Below are 20,650 nucleotides of genomic sequence, written 5' to 3' on the forward strand. Positions count from 1 at the left end.
ATAGAATATTAAAAAAGAATGAAATTTTGCCATTTGTAACAACATGGATGAACTTGGAGGGTATTATGCTTAGTGAAATAGGTCAGAGAAAGACAAAGACTATATAACTTATATGTGGAATCTAAAGAAATAAAACGAAAGAATAAAACAAAACAGAGAGACTCACAGATATAGAGAACCAACTAGTGGTTACCAGTGGGAAGAGGGAAGGGGGAGGGGCAAGATGGGGTAGTGGATTAAGAGGTACAAACTTCTATGTATAAAATAAATAAGCTACAAGGATATATTGTATAGCACAGGGAATATAGCCAATATTTTATAATAATTTTAAATGGAATATAATCTATAAAAATACTGACTCACTATGCTGTACACCTGAAACTAACAGAATATTGTAAATCTTCAATTAAATAAAAAGGAAAAGTGATTCAGAATAAATCTTTGGAAGTACAAGGTAAGATATGACCCTCATCGGATATTCTTCACGCTTTGCCCAAGGCCATGGCGGTGCGGACATTGAGAACTTGTTTCTCCTCAGTCACCCTCCCATCCACACCTGAGGAGTCATGGTGGTGACAGAAGCAGGGCCAGGACACAGGAGGTGGGGCTTTAGGTGCTGGTTGCATGCTGACATGACATATGATTTTTATTTGGAGAAACCTCAAAACAGGAAATGAAAAGGGTAGATGCAGCGGGGTCTAAATAGGTAAGAGATTTGTGGTAGGGAGTGGACTGTGGCAAAGAGGACCTGAATTTATCTGGAGAAGCCGGGTGGAGCGCTTCTAGGACGGAAATGAGCATTTGTTAATTTCAGTGTGTTCACGCATAAAATGTTTATAGCGTCCCCCTTGAGACCCAGACACAGTGCTGGACACCAGGGATACACAGATTAATAAAACATGGTCTTTCTGTCAAAGAGTTGGCACCCGAGTGGGGAAGGTGGGGATGTAAGCAGTGAGGAGTCTGAAGCAGCCATGGTACAAGGTGCAAAGGTGGACCCCAGCAGGAATCGCCCAGCCCTTCCGGCGAGGGTCAGGGACCGGCTCCTGGGTTCGGTACACGCGCTTAGAGTGCGGCAATGACCCCTGTCCAACGTGAACACTCATCTCAAATGGCTTGAAACTTAAATATCGTATTGTTGAAAATCAGACCGTGATCCGACTTCAGGGGTTAAATATTTAATTGGTGATGCGCAGATTAAAATGTGTACACGTTGAAGCACTGAGAAGAAAAGCACTGGATGCGAGAGGACCAAGTGAGAGGGAAACGAGGCAGTGGGACCCCGCGGCTCCAGGTCTCTCCGGGCAGAGTAAGCTCACACACACCCAGTGTAACCCGAGCCCGGCCCCTCCTCCCCCGCGCGCGCCTGGGCCAGCCGGGCAGGTCAGGGCGGTGCGCTCTGAGTCACCGGAATCTAGGTGGGGCGGGCGCCTCGCCCCCGAGGCCTGCCCCGAGCCGCGTCCTCCAGGAGCCGCCTCCCCGAGGCCTCCTCCCTTTTGTCTCGCTGCCGGCTCTCTAGGGTCACTCTCCGCCGGCGTCCGAGCCCCACGCGCTCCTCTCCTCTCCACCACCGCCGTCGAGATGCTGGCCTGCGGCCTGGCCTGCGAGCGCTGCAGGTGGATCCTGCCCCTGCTCCTGTTCAGCGCCATCATTTTCGACATCATCGCGTTGGCCGGCCACGGATGGCTACAGTTGAGCGGTACCGAAGAGTACTCCTCGCTGTGGTCGCGGTGCCTCGACGGCAAATGCGACAGCCTCATGAAATTTGGTGAGTGCCGCCGCCTCCGTGAAGTCCTCCGGGCGGCTGCTGGGCGAGCGCCGGCGCCCTGGGAGTGCGGAAGTCGCCCTATGAGAATGGACTAAACAGGGTCGAGAAGGGACTGAACAGGGTCGGGGGTAATGGGTGATTCAACAAATCTCTCTTTAGAGCCTAGGTTCATACATCCGACCCGAGCAAAATAAAGCAGTACCAGCTTTCCGTGTCCAAAATCAGGCTCGACACTGGAAGAAAATGGCCCTAGTTCAAGCTACGTTTATTCGTAGGGTCTGTCGGTACAGCAAAAGATGATTTCAGCCATTTGAAAAGGGTTTGATGAGTAAATGTAATGAACAAAGTATATTTTCTTGGAGACCTACTGAAATTTCTTCCCATTCCGCCACCTATTTTATATCTTAAAATATGAAATATGGCTTATATTTTAAAATGTAAGTATTTAAAATGCGTACCTTCCCTAATGTTGCTGTATTATTCGTTTAACTTGAACTAAGTGAAAGCAGCTCTTCTTCCTTTAAAAAAGGCCTTTAAATCAAAGTTTCAGCAGGGAAGATTTCAGTAGATACTGCAGTGTTTAATGCTGCAGGCTAATTCTTGTTAGAGGGAGTGTCTTTTGGGCTTAGGCCTGGCATTGCTGTTTAGAAAACTTTAATCTGATTTGAAATCTAAAAAGCAAACACATCTTCTACACCAGCGAAATGAAGCAGAGTTGACAATTTAATATACTGCAGATAGAGTATTTTATTTTTCCAGCATGGAGGAAGCCTCAGGGACTACCTGTTACTATTACGCGGGACTGGAGAGGAGCTTGCTCTGGGCCGGTACCACCCCCTGCTTTCTCATAGATGGGAAGAACAGCCGGGGTCTATCGTGATTAGCATTGTGTGAGGGGTTCGGGAGAGGAGGGTTTAAGTATGAGAATAATCAGAAGCTTAAAGTCAACTACTACTGAATGGAGCCTTACCAACTGAGTTTAATAGTTTAAAACTGAGAAAGAAGGCTACCCTGCTTTTTTTCGCCATTCTCTGCTAGGACCTTTGACTTGCCCCACACCTCCAAAGTGGCCCAGGGCTTCAAACCAAACTCTGTTTATTTCTGGGACCCTGTATCAGGGGCTTGGTGCTTTATCGTATCTACTGTGGAATTATTTGGAAGTTCTCCCCAAAAATTTACTCCCCAAAGGAGGCATGGTTCTCCTTAGCAGGTAATAAAATGTAAAGACTAAATGGAATTCCTACTTTCCTTAAAGTCTGTGTTTTTCCTCTCTTAAAGCGCAAAGAGTACACCTGCCAGGGTTTGTATTACCCCAAGTCTTTTATGTTTTCGAAGGGAATTAATTTCTTTGAAATAATATGTCTCTATCTTCTGGTTAAAATGCAACAGAGTTCAGTATCTTGTAGGGGATTTAATAGACTTGCTTAAAACAGGTGTGTTTTTAAACAAACTTTGATAATCGTATCTCACTGCAAAGACTAATACAGACCCAAAGAATATTCAGCGATCTTGGGCATATGAATTAAGGAGGTTAGTGTGCCGCGGGGAGAAGGGTGCAGGCAGAGCCTAGATCAGCACTATTGCTGGGACATGATCTGGCCTGCACAGCTCTGGCTGTGACCACAGCCCTCTTGTGAAAAATACACAATGCAGTTTTTATTTTTCTTGATTTGCAGGATGAACTCACCTTCCTAGGGTGTGGCTCTTCTAACCTCAGGCTGATAGAGTGCTTTGATATAGAAGGGAGTAAGCAGGTTTTGTTTCTGTTTTCTAATTTTTTAATTAGACAGGAGTCTAAAGCATTAACTTTTTTTAATCGTAGAGAAAAGACAGATCCAGTCAGTGTACAGTTGATGTTTCAATTTGATATAGAAATTGGTCTTTAGAAAAGTTCGGTTTTCCAAGTGAGCCTTGAGGAATCTAGTACTGCCTCTGTGATGCAGCTAGAATGATTTTCATAAGCGGTCGGTGGCTTTCACATTCCAATTTGGTTATTCTGGTGACCTTTGCAAAGATAGTCAAGTGCCAAGGATGTGTTAGACGTGGCTTTTGCTCAAGCCCTAGAATCAAATCATGAATCTGGCGCCCACTGTCACTAGGTGACCTTGGGAAGAAGAAAACAGCTATGATTTCACCAGGAGAGGTCCATCCCAGGCTATTGAAGTCAAAGATGAGTTGGAGTGATTATTATACTTCCACTCTGTCTCCTGCCATGGACTGTTGGCTAGTTTTGCCTCACAGGTGTAGAAATTGTGTATTCCTATCCCGTAGGTTGATTATCTAGGCGTCTCTGAACTTTTGAGATTTTCAGATAGCTGCAGTTAGGCCTTGCCAAAAACAATATGTTCACGTGAGGTCATATTTTATCTAAAATACAGTAAGCAGTTTCCACACACTCCCACGTATGTACAAACACAACAAGGAATAAGGTTGATGGCTCTAGTTAAAATGATATCTCAATATTGAGAATTAAGTGTGTATAATCACTTTTTAAAAAATTCTTGCTATGTGCTAGAAAATAAACCTTGTGATTTACCACTGTAAACTACAGTATTAAGAAAGTATACCTATTTATTACAAAGTGCTTCACTATCTCTTTTATTTGCTGGCATTTGTAACAATATGTTCATTTTGCTGGCAGGTATCAGCAATAATAAAATAATAGAGACTTTTTTAATAAAGGTAAATAGTTCCATAGAATTATGTAAAAAGCAGAATGTTATATTCTTCACTGTCATTAACTTTTTTAAAAGAATTTCAGATTACCATATCACCTCATTTTTCCTCATCAATGAATCAAATTAAACACTGAATATTTTCTTTTACATAATAGTAACAACTAAATAAATACAAATTCTTGTTTGAATTTTTAAAAAAGTCATGGTTTCTAGTCCTCAAAATTGGAAAAGAAAACTCTAGATTTAAACATTGAAATGATCATTCAAATTTCATGTATAAAGAAAATGCAAAGTTAGGACTTCCCTGGTGGCACAGTGGTTAAGAATCCGCCTGCCAATGCAGGGGACACGGGTTCGAGCCCTGGTCCGGGAAGATCCCACATGCCGCGGAGCAACTAAGCCCGTGGGCCACAACTACAGAAGCCTGCGTGCCTAGAGCCCGTGCTCCACAGCAAGAGAAGCCACGGCAATGAGAAGCCTGCGTACTGCAACTAGAGAGAAAGCCTACGCACAGCAACGAAGACCCAACGCAGCCAAAAATAAATAAATAAAAGAAGATGCTAAATTAAATTTGAATCCATGTTCACAGATAGTATTTTGCACTCCTGGCACCTTCTTTTACAGTTTTAAGAAAGAGTACATCAGGAGGATATTTTCAGCATCAGAGATGTAGATTTCAAGTCCTAAGCAAGCTCTGACTTGTCAGGGTAGAGACTAATGAAGATAAGTTTATGCATAAATTACAGGGACAGCTGAGATGAATTTACGCTCCAAGAATGACGGCGGGGAGTCAGTGTGGCAGCATTGGAGAGCCTTTGCCTTGGATCTGAACTCAGAAGTGCAGAGCCTCATTTTTACCAAAGATACCACATTGAATGTTTTTTACATGAAATCAGCCTTGGATAAGTCAAAGAATCAGGTTAATACAGGAAATATTTTTAGATCATCTAGCCCTATGGTTCTTAAATGTACGAGAAATGAGAAAAATATCAGTAAGTATGAAGTTAATAGTTTTACATCAGCCTAAATTCAACTTAAAGGATTTCATTTTGAGATTATGTTCTTGTGGCTTTTTTGCAGAGGGGCAGGGTCACGTATTCAAATGTTCTTATTTTATGAAATTAGGCATTAGTAGATAGATTAATCTTTGCGGGCATGTGTTCACATTCGTACATAGTAAAACAAAAAGTTGGACACTCTCAATTGATTTTCATAATTAAAAATATATATATATGTTGATTTATAAAATCTAGACATCTAGGAACCAGTGATCTTGACCAGTTTACTCCACATTTGCTGCGCTTAGCACTACCAGAGAGCCTCAATTCCTGATTTGTCTTTTCTCCTTGTAAATGGCCAGAGACTCCTAGACTATTAGATCTAGGAGGGATGAATAGTGCGCCTACTCACGCTTTCTCCAAAGCCCACCTGTCAGCATCGTCCATGGCTGATCTGAGCTTCTTCCCGTTGTTCAGCAACTTAATTTTCTCCACGATGCTATTTGTTTAAAAGTACCTCTCTTACACCGACAAGAGGTGAAATGTGCTTCTCTGTAAATTCTTTCCAGCCTTCTTCCAACGGACAGATTTTCAAACATTTGAGGGTAGATTTTCCAAATTTGCTGCTAGTTATTTTGTCTGAGTTCACACAGAATTTCCAGTATTTTCCCATCTTCCCGTGTAGGATGGTTTCCCCACTCAGACTTTAAAAGAAGGCCATAAAGGGGTAAAGTTCCATAAAAACCAATGGGAAAGGGTTATCATCTGGCTCAGTTTCAGGGGAAAATGTCGAGCATGTAAAGAATCTCACACCTACTGTGGAATTTCTCCCCAGAGACCCCGGCATCATTCTTCCTTTAAGCCATTCCTTTCCTGCCTTCCAAACCTTCTGCAGAATCATTCTTCCTGTGTCGATTTTTTTGGAGGCTTTCCTGAGTCATCCTCCAGATTTTTGCTACTCGGTGTGTTACAGACCAGCAGCATCAGTATTATCTGGGAGGTTACTGGATACTCAGCATCTCAGGCCCCACCTACTGAATCGGAATCTGTATTTTAACAAGGTCCCCAGGTGATTCGTGAGCACTTTTAAGTTTCGGAAGCACTGGCCTGTATTACTGCAGATCTCCTCATTGACTATGCAACAGTCTTTTTGAATATATCATCTACCCATGTTTATATTTATTTGTAGATAGCATCTTTTTTTTTTTGAACCTGGAGGATATATATATATATATATATATACATATTTTTATTGGAGTATAATTGCTTTACAATGGTGTGTTAGTTTCTGCTTTATAACAAAGTGAATCAGCTATACATATACATATAGCCCCATATCTCCTCCCTCTTGCATCTCCCTCCCATCCTCCCTATCCCACCCCTCTAGGTGGTCACAAGATAGCATCTTTTTTATTTTTTCAATTATGGTCTTGTCCAGTTTTCAGTTCTGCTTGTGTATGACATAAAGAACTTTATAGAAACAATAGGAAGGAATCTGACAAAATCTTGTATTAATGGGTAGGGCTTTCTGTATTGTTCATAGATGAATCCTTTGTTCTGGAAAGGAACCATCATCCTCTACTCTAGTTGGGTGACAATTTGGAATCTGCAGGGCACTGAGTAAGGGGCTAGGCCACAGACTGTTTTGGTCAATGTTTGGTGCCCACATGTAAAGCTACTGAAGAATGCAGCAAATCCATTAAAAGAAATACTAATTTGGGTTGAAAAAGTAATGACAGTCTCCAAAATGTCACCCACGATATAGCAGTAGTGCTCGCCTTGTCTTAAAATAAAAGTTTATTTATTTTTTCTTTTCATAAACTTAACTTTGATTTACGGTTTCTAGCTTGATATTCAAGGTATTTATTTATTTTTACTTTTATTGCTCTTTTCTTCTCAGTCGATCTTACTGGTCTTTTCCCAGCTGTATTTGCCTTGTAACATCACGTTTTAGTATATAATCTCTGGAAAAACGTATAGCATTATCCCTCATACAAAAAACTTAAAAACATTTTTTAGAAAAAACTCAGAATTTCATTAGTAACCAGTGAATGGTTTCCATGTTGTTGACTTAATGTTGAATCTTTGCAAGAAACAGCAAAATCTGATAAGCCATTCATTACCTAACTGGATCTTCAATGAATCTTATCTAAAAGTGGATTTATAATGTTGCTGGTTTCTTTGATAACATAAATTTCTTCAAGTGGTACTTAGAAAATAAACTTAGGACAGAATAAATTATATATATATATGAAACACCAAATTTATCTTCCCTTAAGGAAACAAAACAAAAAACAACATTCCTGTGCAGAAACTCTGTTTACCTGGAGTGCAGCATGCTTTTGCGGTCTCAATTCAGAGAAAGATAATTGACAATGACAATCCTTCCCCAATCCCCTACGCGCGCGCGCGCACACACACACACACATACACACACACACACATTCTGCTTATTTGAATTTAATGATAGTATTTAATTGAATTTAATGATTGGCAGTAACCATGAAAAAAAATCTATAGAAATGAGACTATAATTGACCGTAGGTCACATACTGAAAATTACACGCTCCTTTTTGGCAGTGCTGCAATCTGTTTTTATAAGGAGATTAATCATCTATCTTAGTTGTTCTCAGATTTTAGTATGGATGTAAGAAATACCAGTAAAATGCGGATTAGGAAAGGCAGAAATTTAGTGTATAAAATATTAATGAAGGACAGACTTGTCTTCAGAATAGATGAAGATGGACTGTCTTCAAAGACCTGAGGACCATCTGTTGATGTTGAATCATGAAAGAAGTAGCTTCAAGATAAGTTTTACAAATTGATGTTTTTCCATTGAGGCTGGTAAATAGGGTACAATTTAGACCAAGGTATAATATAAAAATATATAGTTCCCAAAGGGTTGGGTAAATTTATAGATATTAGACTCGTTCTGGGTGATTAAGGGAGACCAAAGGCACTTAGCCTACAGATTTATCTTAAGTTTTCAAAATGTATGTCATGGAGAATTGCCATGTTGTTAGTCTACATGGCTGTTGGTTCCCTTCTCAGGCAGAATATTGGGCTGGAAGGACCCTGCTCAGACCTGGTAGGATCCATCTCATCATCTTACAACAAAATAGTCATTGGCATGAGGCAGCAGATTGCCTTCCTTGTTATCCATCAGTCAGGACCTTCAAAACCATGTCAAGATTTGTATCTTTTTTTTTTTTTTTTTTTAGTTGATACCTCATTGTAATTTTTTTTTTTACATCTTTTTTGGAGTATAATTGCTTTACAATGGTGTGTTAGTTTCTGCTTTATAACAAAGTGAATCAGCTATACATATACATATGTTCCCATATCTCTTCCCTCTTGCCTCTCCCTCCCTCCCACCCTCCCTATCCCACCCCTCCAGGCGGTCACAAAGCACCGAGCTGATCTCCCTGTGCTATGCGGCCGCTTCCCACTAGCTATCTACCTTACGTTTGGTAGTGTATCTATGTCCATGCCCCGCTCTCTGTCACAGTTTACCCCTCCCCCTCCCCATATCCTCAAGTCCATTCTCTAGTAGGTCTGTATCTTTATTCCTGTCTTACCCCTAGGTTCTTCATGACATTATTTTTTTCTTAAATTCCATATATATGTGTTAGCATACGGTATTTGTCTTTCTCTTTCTCACTTTCTTCACTCTGTATGACGGACTCTAGGTCTGTCCACCTCATTACAAATAGCTCAATTTCGTTTCTTTTTATGGCTGAGTAATATTCCATTGTATATATGTGCCACATCTTAAATGATAGTTAAGTGAATCAGTGTGGGTGTTTCCACTCTCAAGGAGCAGGTTTTACACGTTCTACTTCCAAGGCAGCCTTTCTCCAGACAGACTGTTGCTTAACTTCCCATTTTGATTTTCTTTAGACTCAGCATTTTAAATAAGGAAGATGCTAATTGAGTTGATTTAACATAACATAGGAAAATTTCTTAAAATGATCTGTTCATATTTACATTCACCTGTTGGTTTTAGGTTAGGTGAATTGGCTTACTATTTCTTTTATTTAATTCCTTTCAAGTACCTGTAACTAAATGTAAATTACACCTCAGCGGTAATGTCAGCGGAAGCAGTAATAGCAATAATCTAACTTTGTATTAATCTTCCTCAAATAAACAGGCAAAATGATTGATGTTACTCTTTATAGCAACATCATACATAATTTATTTAGCTATACTTTAAAAACCTTAATCTGTGCTTGTCAAAGTTTGATTACTAAATATGTTCCCTGTTAGGATGCTTCTCCTGTTTTTATTGAAAACTCACATTCTGCTATACAACTGATCTTCCTGTTTGCATTCCTCTGTATGGCTTATATAGCTGTGTTGCCTTTTCATTGAACAGTTTCAAACATGTGAACTCACCTTAAAAGGAAAACTCAGTGTCTGCTTATTGGAATTTAATGATTTTATTTAATTGAATTTAATGATTGGCAGTAGCCATGCAAAAATCTACAGACATGAGACTGTAATTGACAGTGGGTTACATATTGAAAGTTACATGCTCCAGCAATTTTTATAAGAAGATTAATCATCTCTCTTAGTTGGTCTCAAACTTTAGTATAAATGTAAGAAATACCAGTAAAATGCAGATTCCTTTCCAACTCTGATTCAGTATGTCTGGAGGGATGCGTAGGAATCCATACTTTTTTTTTTTTTTTTTTTTTTGGTGGTACGCGGGCCTCTCACTGTTGTGGCCTCTCCCTTTGCGGACCACAGGCTCTGGACGCGCAGGCTCAGCGGCCATGGCTCACGGGCCTCGCCGCTCCGCGGCATGTGGGATCTTCCCGGACCGGGGCACGAACCCGTGTCCCCTGCACCGGCAGGCGGACTCTCAACCACTGCGCCACCAGGGAAGCCCGGAATCCATACTTTTTATAAGCACCACTGATGATTTTGAGTCAGTGGTTTATGGGCTAGACTTCGAGATGGTCTGATTAATTAATGTTCTTTCCAAAGCATGGTCCGTTTTCTCTGAAAGTTACCTTACTCGAAGGACAAGGCAAAAGTGAGAAAAGAGACTTTATCTCACATTTTGGCTTTATCCATGTCTATTTTAAAATAAAACATTTCTATTTTACCTTGGTCTTACTGATCTCACGGGAAGAGAGCAAGACGTGGAGGAAAGTAATAAAAGTTATAAACATATAACTAGGCCCACTCAGGTACTGTCATGACGCCATCCTGACCAGTGCCACTAAGGGGTAATTTGTGTGAAAACATGGTATTTGAGCATGTAAAAAACATTGAGCATGTGTCGTTTCCTTAATTACCTATTATACCCCAGTCACCCCTGAATCTAGATGAAGATTTGGAGGGAGTGTGGAGGCTAGAGAAGGGAACAGGGGAGGTCAGCCCAGGTTTGTCTCTAACAGTTGAAGATGTAAACATGCAGTGGAGAACTGAGGAAGAGTCTTCATGTGACAGTGCAGAACCTTGAGAACGTTGAATAAAGTGAAAACTTGAGGTACTGGAGAAAGTCATCGGAATACATGAGGACATTTTTGAACAGAGAGGGCTGGAGAATTAATAGCTCCATGACTTTTCACACAAGAGCTCTCATCCTCACCGTAATCTTGAAAGAAGGCATTTTAGCCTTGGTTAACAGAGGAGCAGACTGACAGTGGCTAATAGGTAATAGAGGCAGGGTATACATGAGGGCAAGCTGGCTCCCAAGCCCTTGTTCTTTCTGCTAGTCCTTAACTTTGTCTAACACTGACCAGTCCAATGACCCCAAATTAAGTCAGGATTTGTTTGCCAGCCAAGCTCGGTTAAAGCTGGAGTAAAACCAGTGCCGAGGTACACGCAGCTCTCCTTTTCAAATGCAATGAAGAAAAATAGGTTAAGGGTGCATGTTCATCCATTAATGAATGAGTGGGTAAACATAATGTGGGCTGTCCATACAATAGAATAATTATTGGTCATAAAAAGGAATGCAGGGCTTCCCTGGTGGCGCGGTGGTTGAGAGTCCGCCTGCCGATGCAGGGGACACGGGTTCGTGCCCCGGTCCGGGAAGATCCCACATGCTGCAGAACGGCTGGGCCCGTGAGCCATGGCTGCTGAGCCTGCGCGTCCGGAGCCTGTGCTCCGCAACGGGAGAGGCCACAACAGTGAGAGGCCCGCGTACCGCAAAAAAAAACAAACAAAAAGCAAAAAACAAACAGAAAAGCAGTCCTAATCCATGCTGTTCCAACATGGGTGAACCTTGAAGACATTATGCTAAGTGAAAGCGTAAGACAGTCACAAAGGCCACGTAGTATATAATTCCGTTTATATGAAATGTCCAGAATAAGCAAATTTATAGAGACAGAAAGTAGATCAGAAGGTGAAGGAAGCGGGGAGGAGAAGGGCACTGCTAACGGACGTGGGGTTTCTCTTTGGGGTGATGAAAATTTTGGGATTGAAAGCGGTGATGGTTGCACAACCCTGTGAATGGAGTGAAAACTACAGAATTGTACGCTTTAAATGGATGGATTTTCTAGTATGTAACTTGTATCTTAAAAAAAAAGAAAAAAGAGTCCTGTTCTGGATTCAGACAGTCTGGAAATCAAACTTGGCTGCCAGCTGTGTGGCTCTGGGCAGGTTATCTGGACTCTCAAAGGCTTAGTATAATCTCACTTCTAAAATAGAAATGATAACAGAGTGTGAATCTTAAAAAGTTATTGTGAGGATTCAGGTTGCTAAGGCACGGCGGGTTCTCAGCCCAGTGCCTGGCACAGAGCGATTACTTCTTACATGTCAGTTACTACCTCTAGAGAGAAGGTTGTGTGGGAAGAGATTTTACAAATCAGTGCAGTTTGAACGATAAGAATGATTGGCTGGAATCCTCAGCTTGGGAGTCATGACTCTTCTCTTCCCACAGGGGCAGAGCAGAATGACCCAGGGCTAGAGCTGCCCATGTAGATCTTCAAATCTAGAACTCAATTTCCACCTCATCCTTATTGTTTTTAGGGCCCATGTCAATAATTGAGAATTATTGTGCAATAAATTCTGAATACTTCACAAGTTAAAATTTAGAAATGTTGTTTGCACCTAAACTTGTTATAAAAAGCACAGCTAGCTACTTTACAATTAAATTGTTTTATTTTATATCTCTGTCTGGTCATACGTACTATGAGTTTTCAGTAATTATTTTTGCATGGGACCAAACCTTAATATGGAAAAAAGATCCTTTTAAAGGTATTTGAAACAGTTCCTGAAGAGATTGTAATTTGGATTGTTCCATAGTAAAAATGTTGTTTATTGTGGTCATGTTATAGTAGAACCTGAGTGACTCTTTTAAATATACCTGTTTATATGCCAGTTTATTAAATGAGATACAGTTTGATGTAGTTTACTTTTCATTTCGGAGGTATAAACATTTGCCCCAAAACTGAGGGGATAAGGCATTACTGCATATCAGTATGTTAATGTCCTACCTATGAATTGCCTATTCTTCCCTTAAAATATGGAGATGCTTAAGTATTGTCTCAAGAAAATCTGTTCTTCCACCCAAATACAATTAGTAGAAAGAAAAAAAAAAAACCCATTGATGCTTTGGTAAGTAACTTTTAAATTTGGCTTGTCTGTCTTACTAATTGCTGTTTCTTTCTTATAGCGTGGGGAAAGGCAGCTGCCGCCATGCTCCTCTGTGGCTTCATCATCCTGGTGATCTCTTTCATCCTCTCTTTCTTTGCCCTCTGCGGATCCCAAATGCTTGTCTTCCTGAGAATGATTGGAAGCCTCCTGGCCCTGGCTGGTAAGACTGTGCGCCAGCAATCCTTTCTTCCTCTCTGCAGGGGACATCAATATAATAATGTCCACGCCACAAAGAAGATCTCTGACAATACAGTTCCTGATCTGTTCTCGGAAAATGTGTCACCAAAGGCAGAAGTAACAGAGGAGAGATGTATTTTAAGAGCTGGATCCCTTTTATCCTCTGCCTGAGACAGCGTTCCATGTCCCCCATCCAAGTGAGGAAGGTTGTCACTCTACCTGCTGGTATCTCTCGTAGATGACCCCATGCCCTTGACACCCCTGCCCCGAGGGACCAGGGCTGGAAGTGCAGTGTCTCCATAGTGGTCCCAGGCTGGCCTCCCATGAGCCCCATGCCTGAGGGGACTGGAATGTCCCTGAACCATTGCACTTGTTGAAGGTGTTCTGCAGTCCTAGGATGTGGTGGGTCACAGAAGGTTTTCTGCAGTGGGATGGGGGATCTGGGAGGGGCCAGATCTGGAATTGCCTCTTTGCAGTTTAGAGCCAGGGTCGGGGGATGGGAAACTTAGTTATGCAGCTGGGTGGGGCTTGGAGAGAACATTTATTAAGGGAATATCAGAACTAGCAAGAATCTAGAGGCAAGAATTATTTGAAATTTTAGGTGGGCACCTGGCAGTAGGGAAGTCTGCCAAAGGAGCAGGACCCCAGCCACAGAGCTGGATTTAGATGCAAATCTGGATTTCCTGAGGAGGGGAAAGAAGAAGAAGATGCTGATAAGGGCAAAGTGAGGCGGCCATAGTCCATTTCTCAAGCTACTAACTTAGGCTCATGGAACAAATGCCGAAGTCCAGCCACAGACCTGGGGTATAAATACAAAGTGAGCATATGGTTTTGGAAACAAGTCAGAAGCCTTGTAACTAGAGGGGTCCATAGGATCAAGCCTGAGCCTGAGTGGGACTGCTGTGCGCAGGGTTCCCTGAGTACAAAGAAGGTGATGGCAGGATCTAGGGCAGGATAAGTGAGGAGCAAAAAGGCCCTGGCTGGGAGGAAGGAGGTAGCCTCCGAGAACCAGCCAGTGCAGGTCTAACCGTCCCCTGTACATTTAAACATGTCTCTTGATTCAAAATAAAGTTTACTCGAGTGTTCCTCATGTTTCAAACTTTGCTTTTGGAATAATATTTTAGAATCAGAAATGGCTAGGAATCACAAAACATATGAAGAATCTTGTTGAATCCCCCCTCCACTTTTATTTGGTGTTTTGTAGTTCAAATCTACAAGACCTTATCAAAGAAACAATTTGATGTAGCTTCCTATCACATGTCTTAGAAGACTAGGTAGATGCCTATATAAATCACCATTAGAAATAACACTATGACATTAACGTTCATTGAAGAATCCTTTATGACCCATCAATTCCACTTCTAGGTACATATCCAAAAGAACGAAAAGCAGGGATTTGAATAGGTACTTGTACGTCCATGTTCATAGCAGCATTATTCACAATAGCCAAAAGGTGGAAACAACCCAAGTGTTCAGCAGCAGATAAATATATAAACAAAAGGTAGTCTATACCTACAATGGAATATCATTCAGCCATAAAAAGGAATGAAATTTTGATGTGAGCTACAACATGGACGGACCTTGAAAACGTTATGCTGAAAGAAATAAGGTAGATACAGAAGGACGAATATTTTATGATTTCACTTGTATGAAGTACCTGGAATAGGCAAATTCACAGAGACAGAAAGTCGATTGGAGGTTACCAGCAGCCGAGGGGAGGGGGTAATGGGTACATGTTGTGGATGTTGAAAATGTTTTAGGTGTGGATAGTGGTGATGATTACACAACATTGTGAATGTATTTAATGCCACTGAATCGAACACTTAGCAAATGGCTAAAATGATAAATATTATGTTGAGTATATTTTACCAAAATTAAAAGAAATCGTAGTAAAACTCTTCTGTCCACCTTAACATTAAAACATTAAGATCTAGTAATCGCCATCTCTAGCTAACAGGCTTGCAGGAGTTACTGTAAAAAAAACTCGTTCTGGTGAGTTTCGATAGATAAACAGCTGAACTGTCCTGCTTAACCCCGTGTTCTCATCTTACAATTTAATTCTCCTCTTCTTCAAAGTTGGACAAGTGGAATGGGAAATGTTTAATAGAAAAATAAAAAGCCTAGAGATCTCAATACATTTTTAGTGGTAATAATGTTGAATAAGCCCTACTTGATTTTTAAGATATATTTCATAACAATTCTTTTTAATGTGATGTATATTATTGGGTTAAAATCAGAATAACTGAACACCAATACAATTTAGATTTTGTAAAAATTGATCCAAACCATTACAAGAACTTTATGTGATGAACCAAAATGGGTAAATAACAATGTTTAACATTTATCACTAGGCATATTAGAGAAAAATGCAGAGAAGTGTTCCTTTTGTGTCATACACAATGATTTGCAGAAAATGACAAACTTAACTAGTGAGAGTTTGTTATTTAAACTAGACAGAAAGTGGGACTTCCCTCGTGGTCCAGTGGGTAAGACTCTGAACTCCCCGTGCAGGGGGCCCAAGCTTGATCCTTGGTGGGGGAACTAGATCCCACATGCGTGCCGCAACTAAGAGTTCGCATGTTGCAACTAAGAAGACCATATGCCACAACTAAGAGTCTGCATGCCACAACTGAAAAAAAACAAAAAAAAGATCCTGCATGCCGCAACTAAGACCTGGTACAGCCAAAATAAATAAATAAATAAATATTTAAAAATAAATAAATAAAGTAGACAGGAACCAGAGAAATATTTAAGATCTGCACTAAGATTGCCTTTCATAAGTTGCCAAAGAAGAACATTTTAAGTTGGGAAATAGAAGCAACAAATCAAGATGTGGAAACATCTACAGCCTTTCTAGTAATTAAAAAAAAAAAAAGAAAACTAGTTAAGGGTATATCTGTGGAGCTAGAAAAAAAAAATTAAGGTGAAAGAAAGGTGGTGGCGAGGACTGTTCACTCCCTGACGTACTCCTGGGAGTTCAGCCAGCTGATCCCTCTTTGTGAAGAGTAGCGTCTGAGTGTCACAGAGCTAAAATCTGCTTATACCCAAAGTCATGGCAATGCATATACTAAATACTAGGTAAAAATTGCATAGCATAGCATAGCATGTGTATACTCATTAGAGCTTTATAGAATTATGCATGTTCATTGAAAAAGACTACAAAGTAGATTTAATAAATTCCTTTTATTTTTAAGCAATGTAAATTGTTAATACATGATTAATAATAATTGTAACAATGTGACTCATATCGAAGAGTTTAGAAATTTTTTTGACATATGTTTTCCTTCCCGTATCTTCCCTTTCACTTGTTTTTCTTTTTTTTGCGGTACGCGGGCCTCTCACTGTTGTGGCCTCTCCCATTGCGGAGCACAGGCTCCGGACGCGCAGGCTCAGCGGCCATGGCTCACGGGCCAGCTGCTCCGCGGCATGTGGGATCTTCTCGGACCGGGGCACGAACCCGTGTCCCCTGCATCAGCAGGCGGACTCTCAACCACTGCGCCACCAGGGAAGCCCCCCCTTTCACTTTTTAAAGCACTGTGGTTATTCCCCTCTTTTGCTTCTATTTCCCCAGAGGCTGGAATGCTCTTCTTCCTCTCCTCCATCTCTTCATTTCTATTTATTCTTCAGATTCCCCCTTCCTCTGCAGGCTTTTCTCCTGATTCTCCCATTGATCATTCGCATCATTGATTCATTGTTTTATTTAGTCATTTATTTATTGAATGAATATTCCTCTATCTGTGTCTGTGTGTGCATACACACAGACATATGTATATGTACATATGTTTTATTTTGCTAACAGTGATAATATTAACTTATGTTTGGCACAGGAAAAGCAAAGATGAAAAAGTAGGCTCTCCTCTACCCTCTTGCTTCCTGTTGCACACCACAATTCAGCACGTTTTACTTTAGTATATATAATGCTTACATAGGTACATGAATCTCTAATTTTCTGTATTTCATATACTCAGTATTCTACTCAGTGCCAGGTATCTCTGACACACAATATTCAGTCATCTTTTTTGGCTTATGATTAACTAGACTCCCCCAGCCCCTTTTATCAGCATTATTTAGGTGGATTTAATACTTATTTTAAGGCAAAAATGTTGTGGAAGAGGAAATAATCTGTTGTTACCATGCATTCATTCATTCATACATTCATACTTTGTATTTTTTTTTCCTTCCTTTTAGCTGTGTTCCAGATCATCGCCCTGGTAATTTACCCTGTGAAGTACAACGAGACCTTTAACTTGGCTAACAGCCCTGGTGGCATCTACATCTATGACTGGGCCTACGGCTTTGGGTGGGCGGCCACGATTATCCTGATTGGCTGTGCCTTCTTCTTCTGTTGCCTCCCCAACTATGCAGATGACCTGCTGGGCAATGCCAAGCCGAGGTACTTCTACACATCTCCCTAAGGTGAGGAATGAGCAGAAGAACATCACTGCTGCTGAGATGGACTCCAGAGAAAGAAACTGTTTCCCCCGGAATACTCTGAACCTATGTTTGGGGCAGTGTTCATATCATTAAACTATAGTCAAAATGCTACAATACTTTGGGAGAGGATATTTCTTAAATAGTTTTAGAGTTTCATATTCATCTTTTATCTGTGATTTGTAGAGTTAAACAAGACTTACTTCTTTTAACTAATTACCTAATTACTAATATGCCAGTGTTTCCTTATATCTAGCCATACCATTTATATTGCATTTGTAAAAGAATATGAGAAGGAAACTTACGTAATTTATAAGGTAAAAATGAGAAGGCTTCAGAGATTTGAGTAATCTGATCAGGTTTCTGTTTTTCCCAGATGGAATGAACGGGGTCTATTAAGGACTAAGGAGAAGAGGAAGATATTGGTAAAAATTGCCAGTGACCAAATATTCTAAAAGAAATGCAAAAAATAAATATTTTTTCAAACCTTCAGCTATTTAAAGAAGCCATATCATTTCCTAAACGCATATCATTTGTGAGGATTTCTAATTAACATCATGAATAACTGATTTGGGGCTAAGCTTCCCGTTAACTTGATATGGCATCTAGGAAAGTATTCTTTCATAGCCAAAGCCTGTTGCAGTAGTAAGACCTCCTTAAGTAGTGAAATCTTAAGATGAAATTTTCTCTTTTAAAGTGGTTTGTAGGGTTGGGGTGTGGTAAAGTGCTACTAATAATTCTGCGCTGTTTGGTGTCTATATGTTCTAGACTAGGGTAGACTGGATTAAAAGGTGGATTAGTCTAATTCTTCGTAACCTCTAGGTGGGATTAGGTTGTTTAGTAAACCAGTAGGAGGGCCATTCCCATCACAAAAGTAACGTGAAAACAGCCTAAAGAGAAGAAATGGCTTGAATTTTTCCCCTTAGGCTTGACCAGGCTCTAATCGTGTAGACACAGCTTCTGATAGATTGCAGCTGTAATCAAAAACTCAAATACGGTTAAAAACCTGGTTTCCCTTGGTAAACAGATTAAAAATATCTGAGGTAAAACATGCAACAGGAGAATTCAGGGATGTGGGATTTCTCTAAATGGCAAATATGATATATCACATGGATTTTTTTTTTTAATATTTGTACTTATGTAATGAAAACCAATTCATTTTATGTATCAAATTATTATAAGTTGTAAAAATAAGCAGTTGCAGTTTTCATTATGAATTTTTCCCAATAAACCAGGTGTTCTAATCTTGTATCTAGTTTGCAGTTTTTTTGGTTTTGCTTCTCAGCGCCCCCCCCAATCTGAGGAAGGGGATTTCTTTTTTAACATCTTTATTGGAGTATAATTGCTTTACAATGTTATGTTGGTTTCTGCTGTATAACAAAGTGAATCAGCTATACATATACATATATCTCCATATCCCCTCCCTCTTGCGTCTCCCTCCCACCCTCCCTATCCCACCCCTCTAGGTGGTCACAAAGCACTGAGCTGATCTCCCTGTGCTATGTGGCTGCTTCCCACTAGCTATCTATTTTACGTTTGATAGTGTATATATGTCCATGACACTCTCTCACTTCGTCCCAGCTTACCCTTCCCCCTCCCCGTGTCCTCAAGTCCATTCTCTACATCTGTGTCCTTATTCCTGTCCTACCCCTAGGCTCTTCAGAACCATTTTTTCCCCCTTAGATTCTATATATATGTGTTAGCATACGGTATTTGTTTTTCTCTTTCTGACTTCCTTCACTCTGTATGACACACTCTAGGTCCATCCACCTCACTACAAATAACTCAATTTCCTTTTTTTTTATGGCTAATATTCCATTGTATATATGTGCCACATCTTCTTTATCCATTCATCTGTCAGTGGACACTTAGGTTGCTTCCATGTCCTGGCTATTGTAAATAGAACTGCAGTGAACATTGTGGTACATGACTCTTTTTGAATTATGGTTTTCTCAGGGTCTATGCCCAGTAGTGGGATTGCTGGGTCGTATGGTAGTTCTATTTTTAGTTTTTTAAGGAACCTCCATACTGTTCTCCATAGTGGCTGTATCAGTTTACATTCCCACCAATAGTGCAGGAGGGTTCCCTTTTCTCCACACCCTCCCCAGCATTTATTGTTTACAGATTCTTTGATGATGGCCATTCTGACTGGTGTGAGGTGATACCTCACTGTAGTTTTAATTTGCATTTCTCTAATGATTAGTGATGTTGAGCATCCTTTCATGTGTTTGTTGGCAGTCTGTATATCTTCTTTGGAGAGATGTCTATTTAGGTCTTCTGCCCATTTTTGGATTGGGTTGTTTGTTTTTTTGATATTGAGCAGCGTGAGCTGCTTGTAAATTTTGGAGATTAATCCTTCGTCAGTTGCTTCATTTGCAAATATTTTCTCCCATTCTGAGGGTTATCTTTTCATCTTGTTTATGGTTTCCTTTGCTGTGCAAAAGCATTTAAGTTTCATTAGGTCCCATTTGTTTATTTTTGTTTTTATTTCCATTACTCTAGGAGGTGGGTCAAAAAGGACCTTGCTGTGATTTATGTCATAGAGTGTTCTGCCTATGTTTTCCTCTAAGTTTTATAGTGTCTGGCCTTACATCTAGGTCTTTAATCCATTTTGAGTTTATTTTTGTGTATGGTGTTAGGGAGTGTTCTAATTTCATTCCTTTACATGTAGCTGTCTAGTTTTCCCAGCACCACTTATTGAAGAGGCTGTCTTTTCTCCATTGTATATTCTTGCCTCCTTTATCAAAGATAAGGTGACCATATGTGTGTGGGTTTATCTCTGGGCTTTCTATCCTGTTCCATTGATCTATATTTCTGTTTTTGTGCCAGTACCATACTGTCTTAATTACTATAGCTTTGTAGTAGTCTGAAGTCCGGGAGCCTGATTCCTCCAGCTCTGTTTTTCTGTCTCAAGATTGCTTTGGCTATTCGGGGTCTTTTATGTTTCCATACAAATTGTGAAATTTTTTGTTTTAGTTCTGTGAAAAATG

General features: G+C 40.3%; 2 protein-coding genes across 2 annotated transcripts in view; one reads left to right on the forward strand and one right to left on the reverse strand.

Annotated features, from left to right (window-relative positions):
* Positions 1–20,650, reverse strand: part of ARFGEF3 (ARFGEF family member 3) — a 312,275-nt gene that overhangs the window by 245,238 nt on the left and 46,387 nt on the right. The window lies entirely within an intron of this gene.
* On the forward strand, positions 1,495–18,911 carry PERP (p53 apoptosis effector related to PMP22). The gene is made up of 4 exons (XM_033406404.2): positions 1,495–1,768; positions 13,072–13,212; positions 17,418–17,645; positions 18,037–18,911. The coding sequence occupies exons 1-3, from the start codon at positions 1,582–1,584 to the stop codon at positions 17,642–17,644; spliced, it is 555 nt and encodes a 184-aa protein (XP_033262295.1). The 5' UTR covers positions 1,495–1,581; the 3' UTR covers position 17,645; positions 18,037–18,911.

Source organism: Orcinus orca, chromosome 12, assembly GCF_937001465.1.
Source record: "Orcinus orca chromosome 12, mOrcOrc1.1, whole genome shotgun sequence".
Classification (NCBI taxonomy): domain Eukaryota; kingdom Metazoa; phylum Chordata; class Mammalia; order Artiodactyla; family Delphinidae; genus Orcinus; species Orcinus orca.

Excerpts from the sequence above, each read along its gene's own strand:
- PERP (XM_033406404.2), top strand. The coding sequence starts at position 1,582 with ATGCTGGCCTGCGGCCTGGCCTGCGAGCGCTGCAGGTGGATCCTGCCC. Across the intron at positions 1,769-13,071 it reads CGACAGCCTCATGAAATTTG|CGTGGGGAAAGGCAGCTGCC; the intron begins GTGAGTGCCGCC and ends TCTTTCTTATAG. Across the intron at positions 13,213-17,417 it reads AAGCCTCCTGGCCCTGGCTG|CTGTGTTCCAGATCATCGCC; the intron begins GTAAGACTGTGC and ends CCTTCCTTTTAG.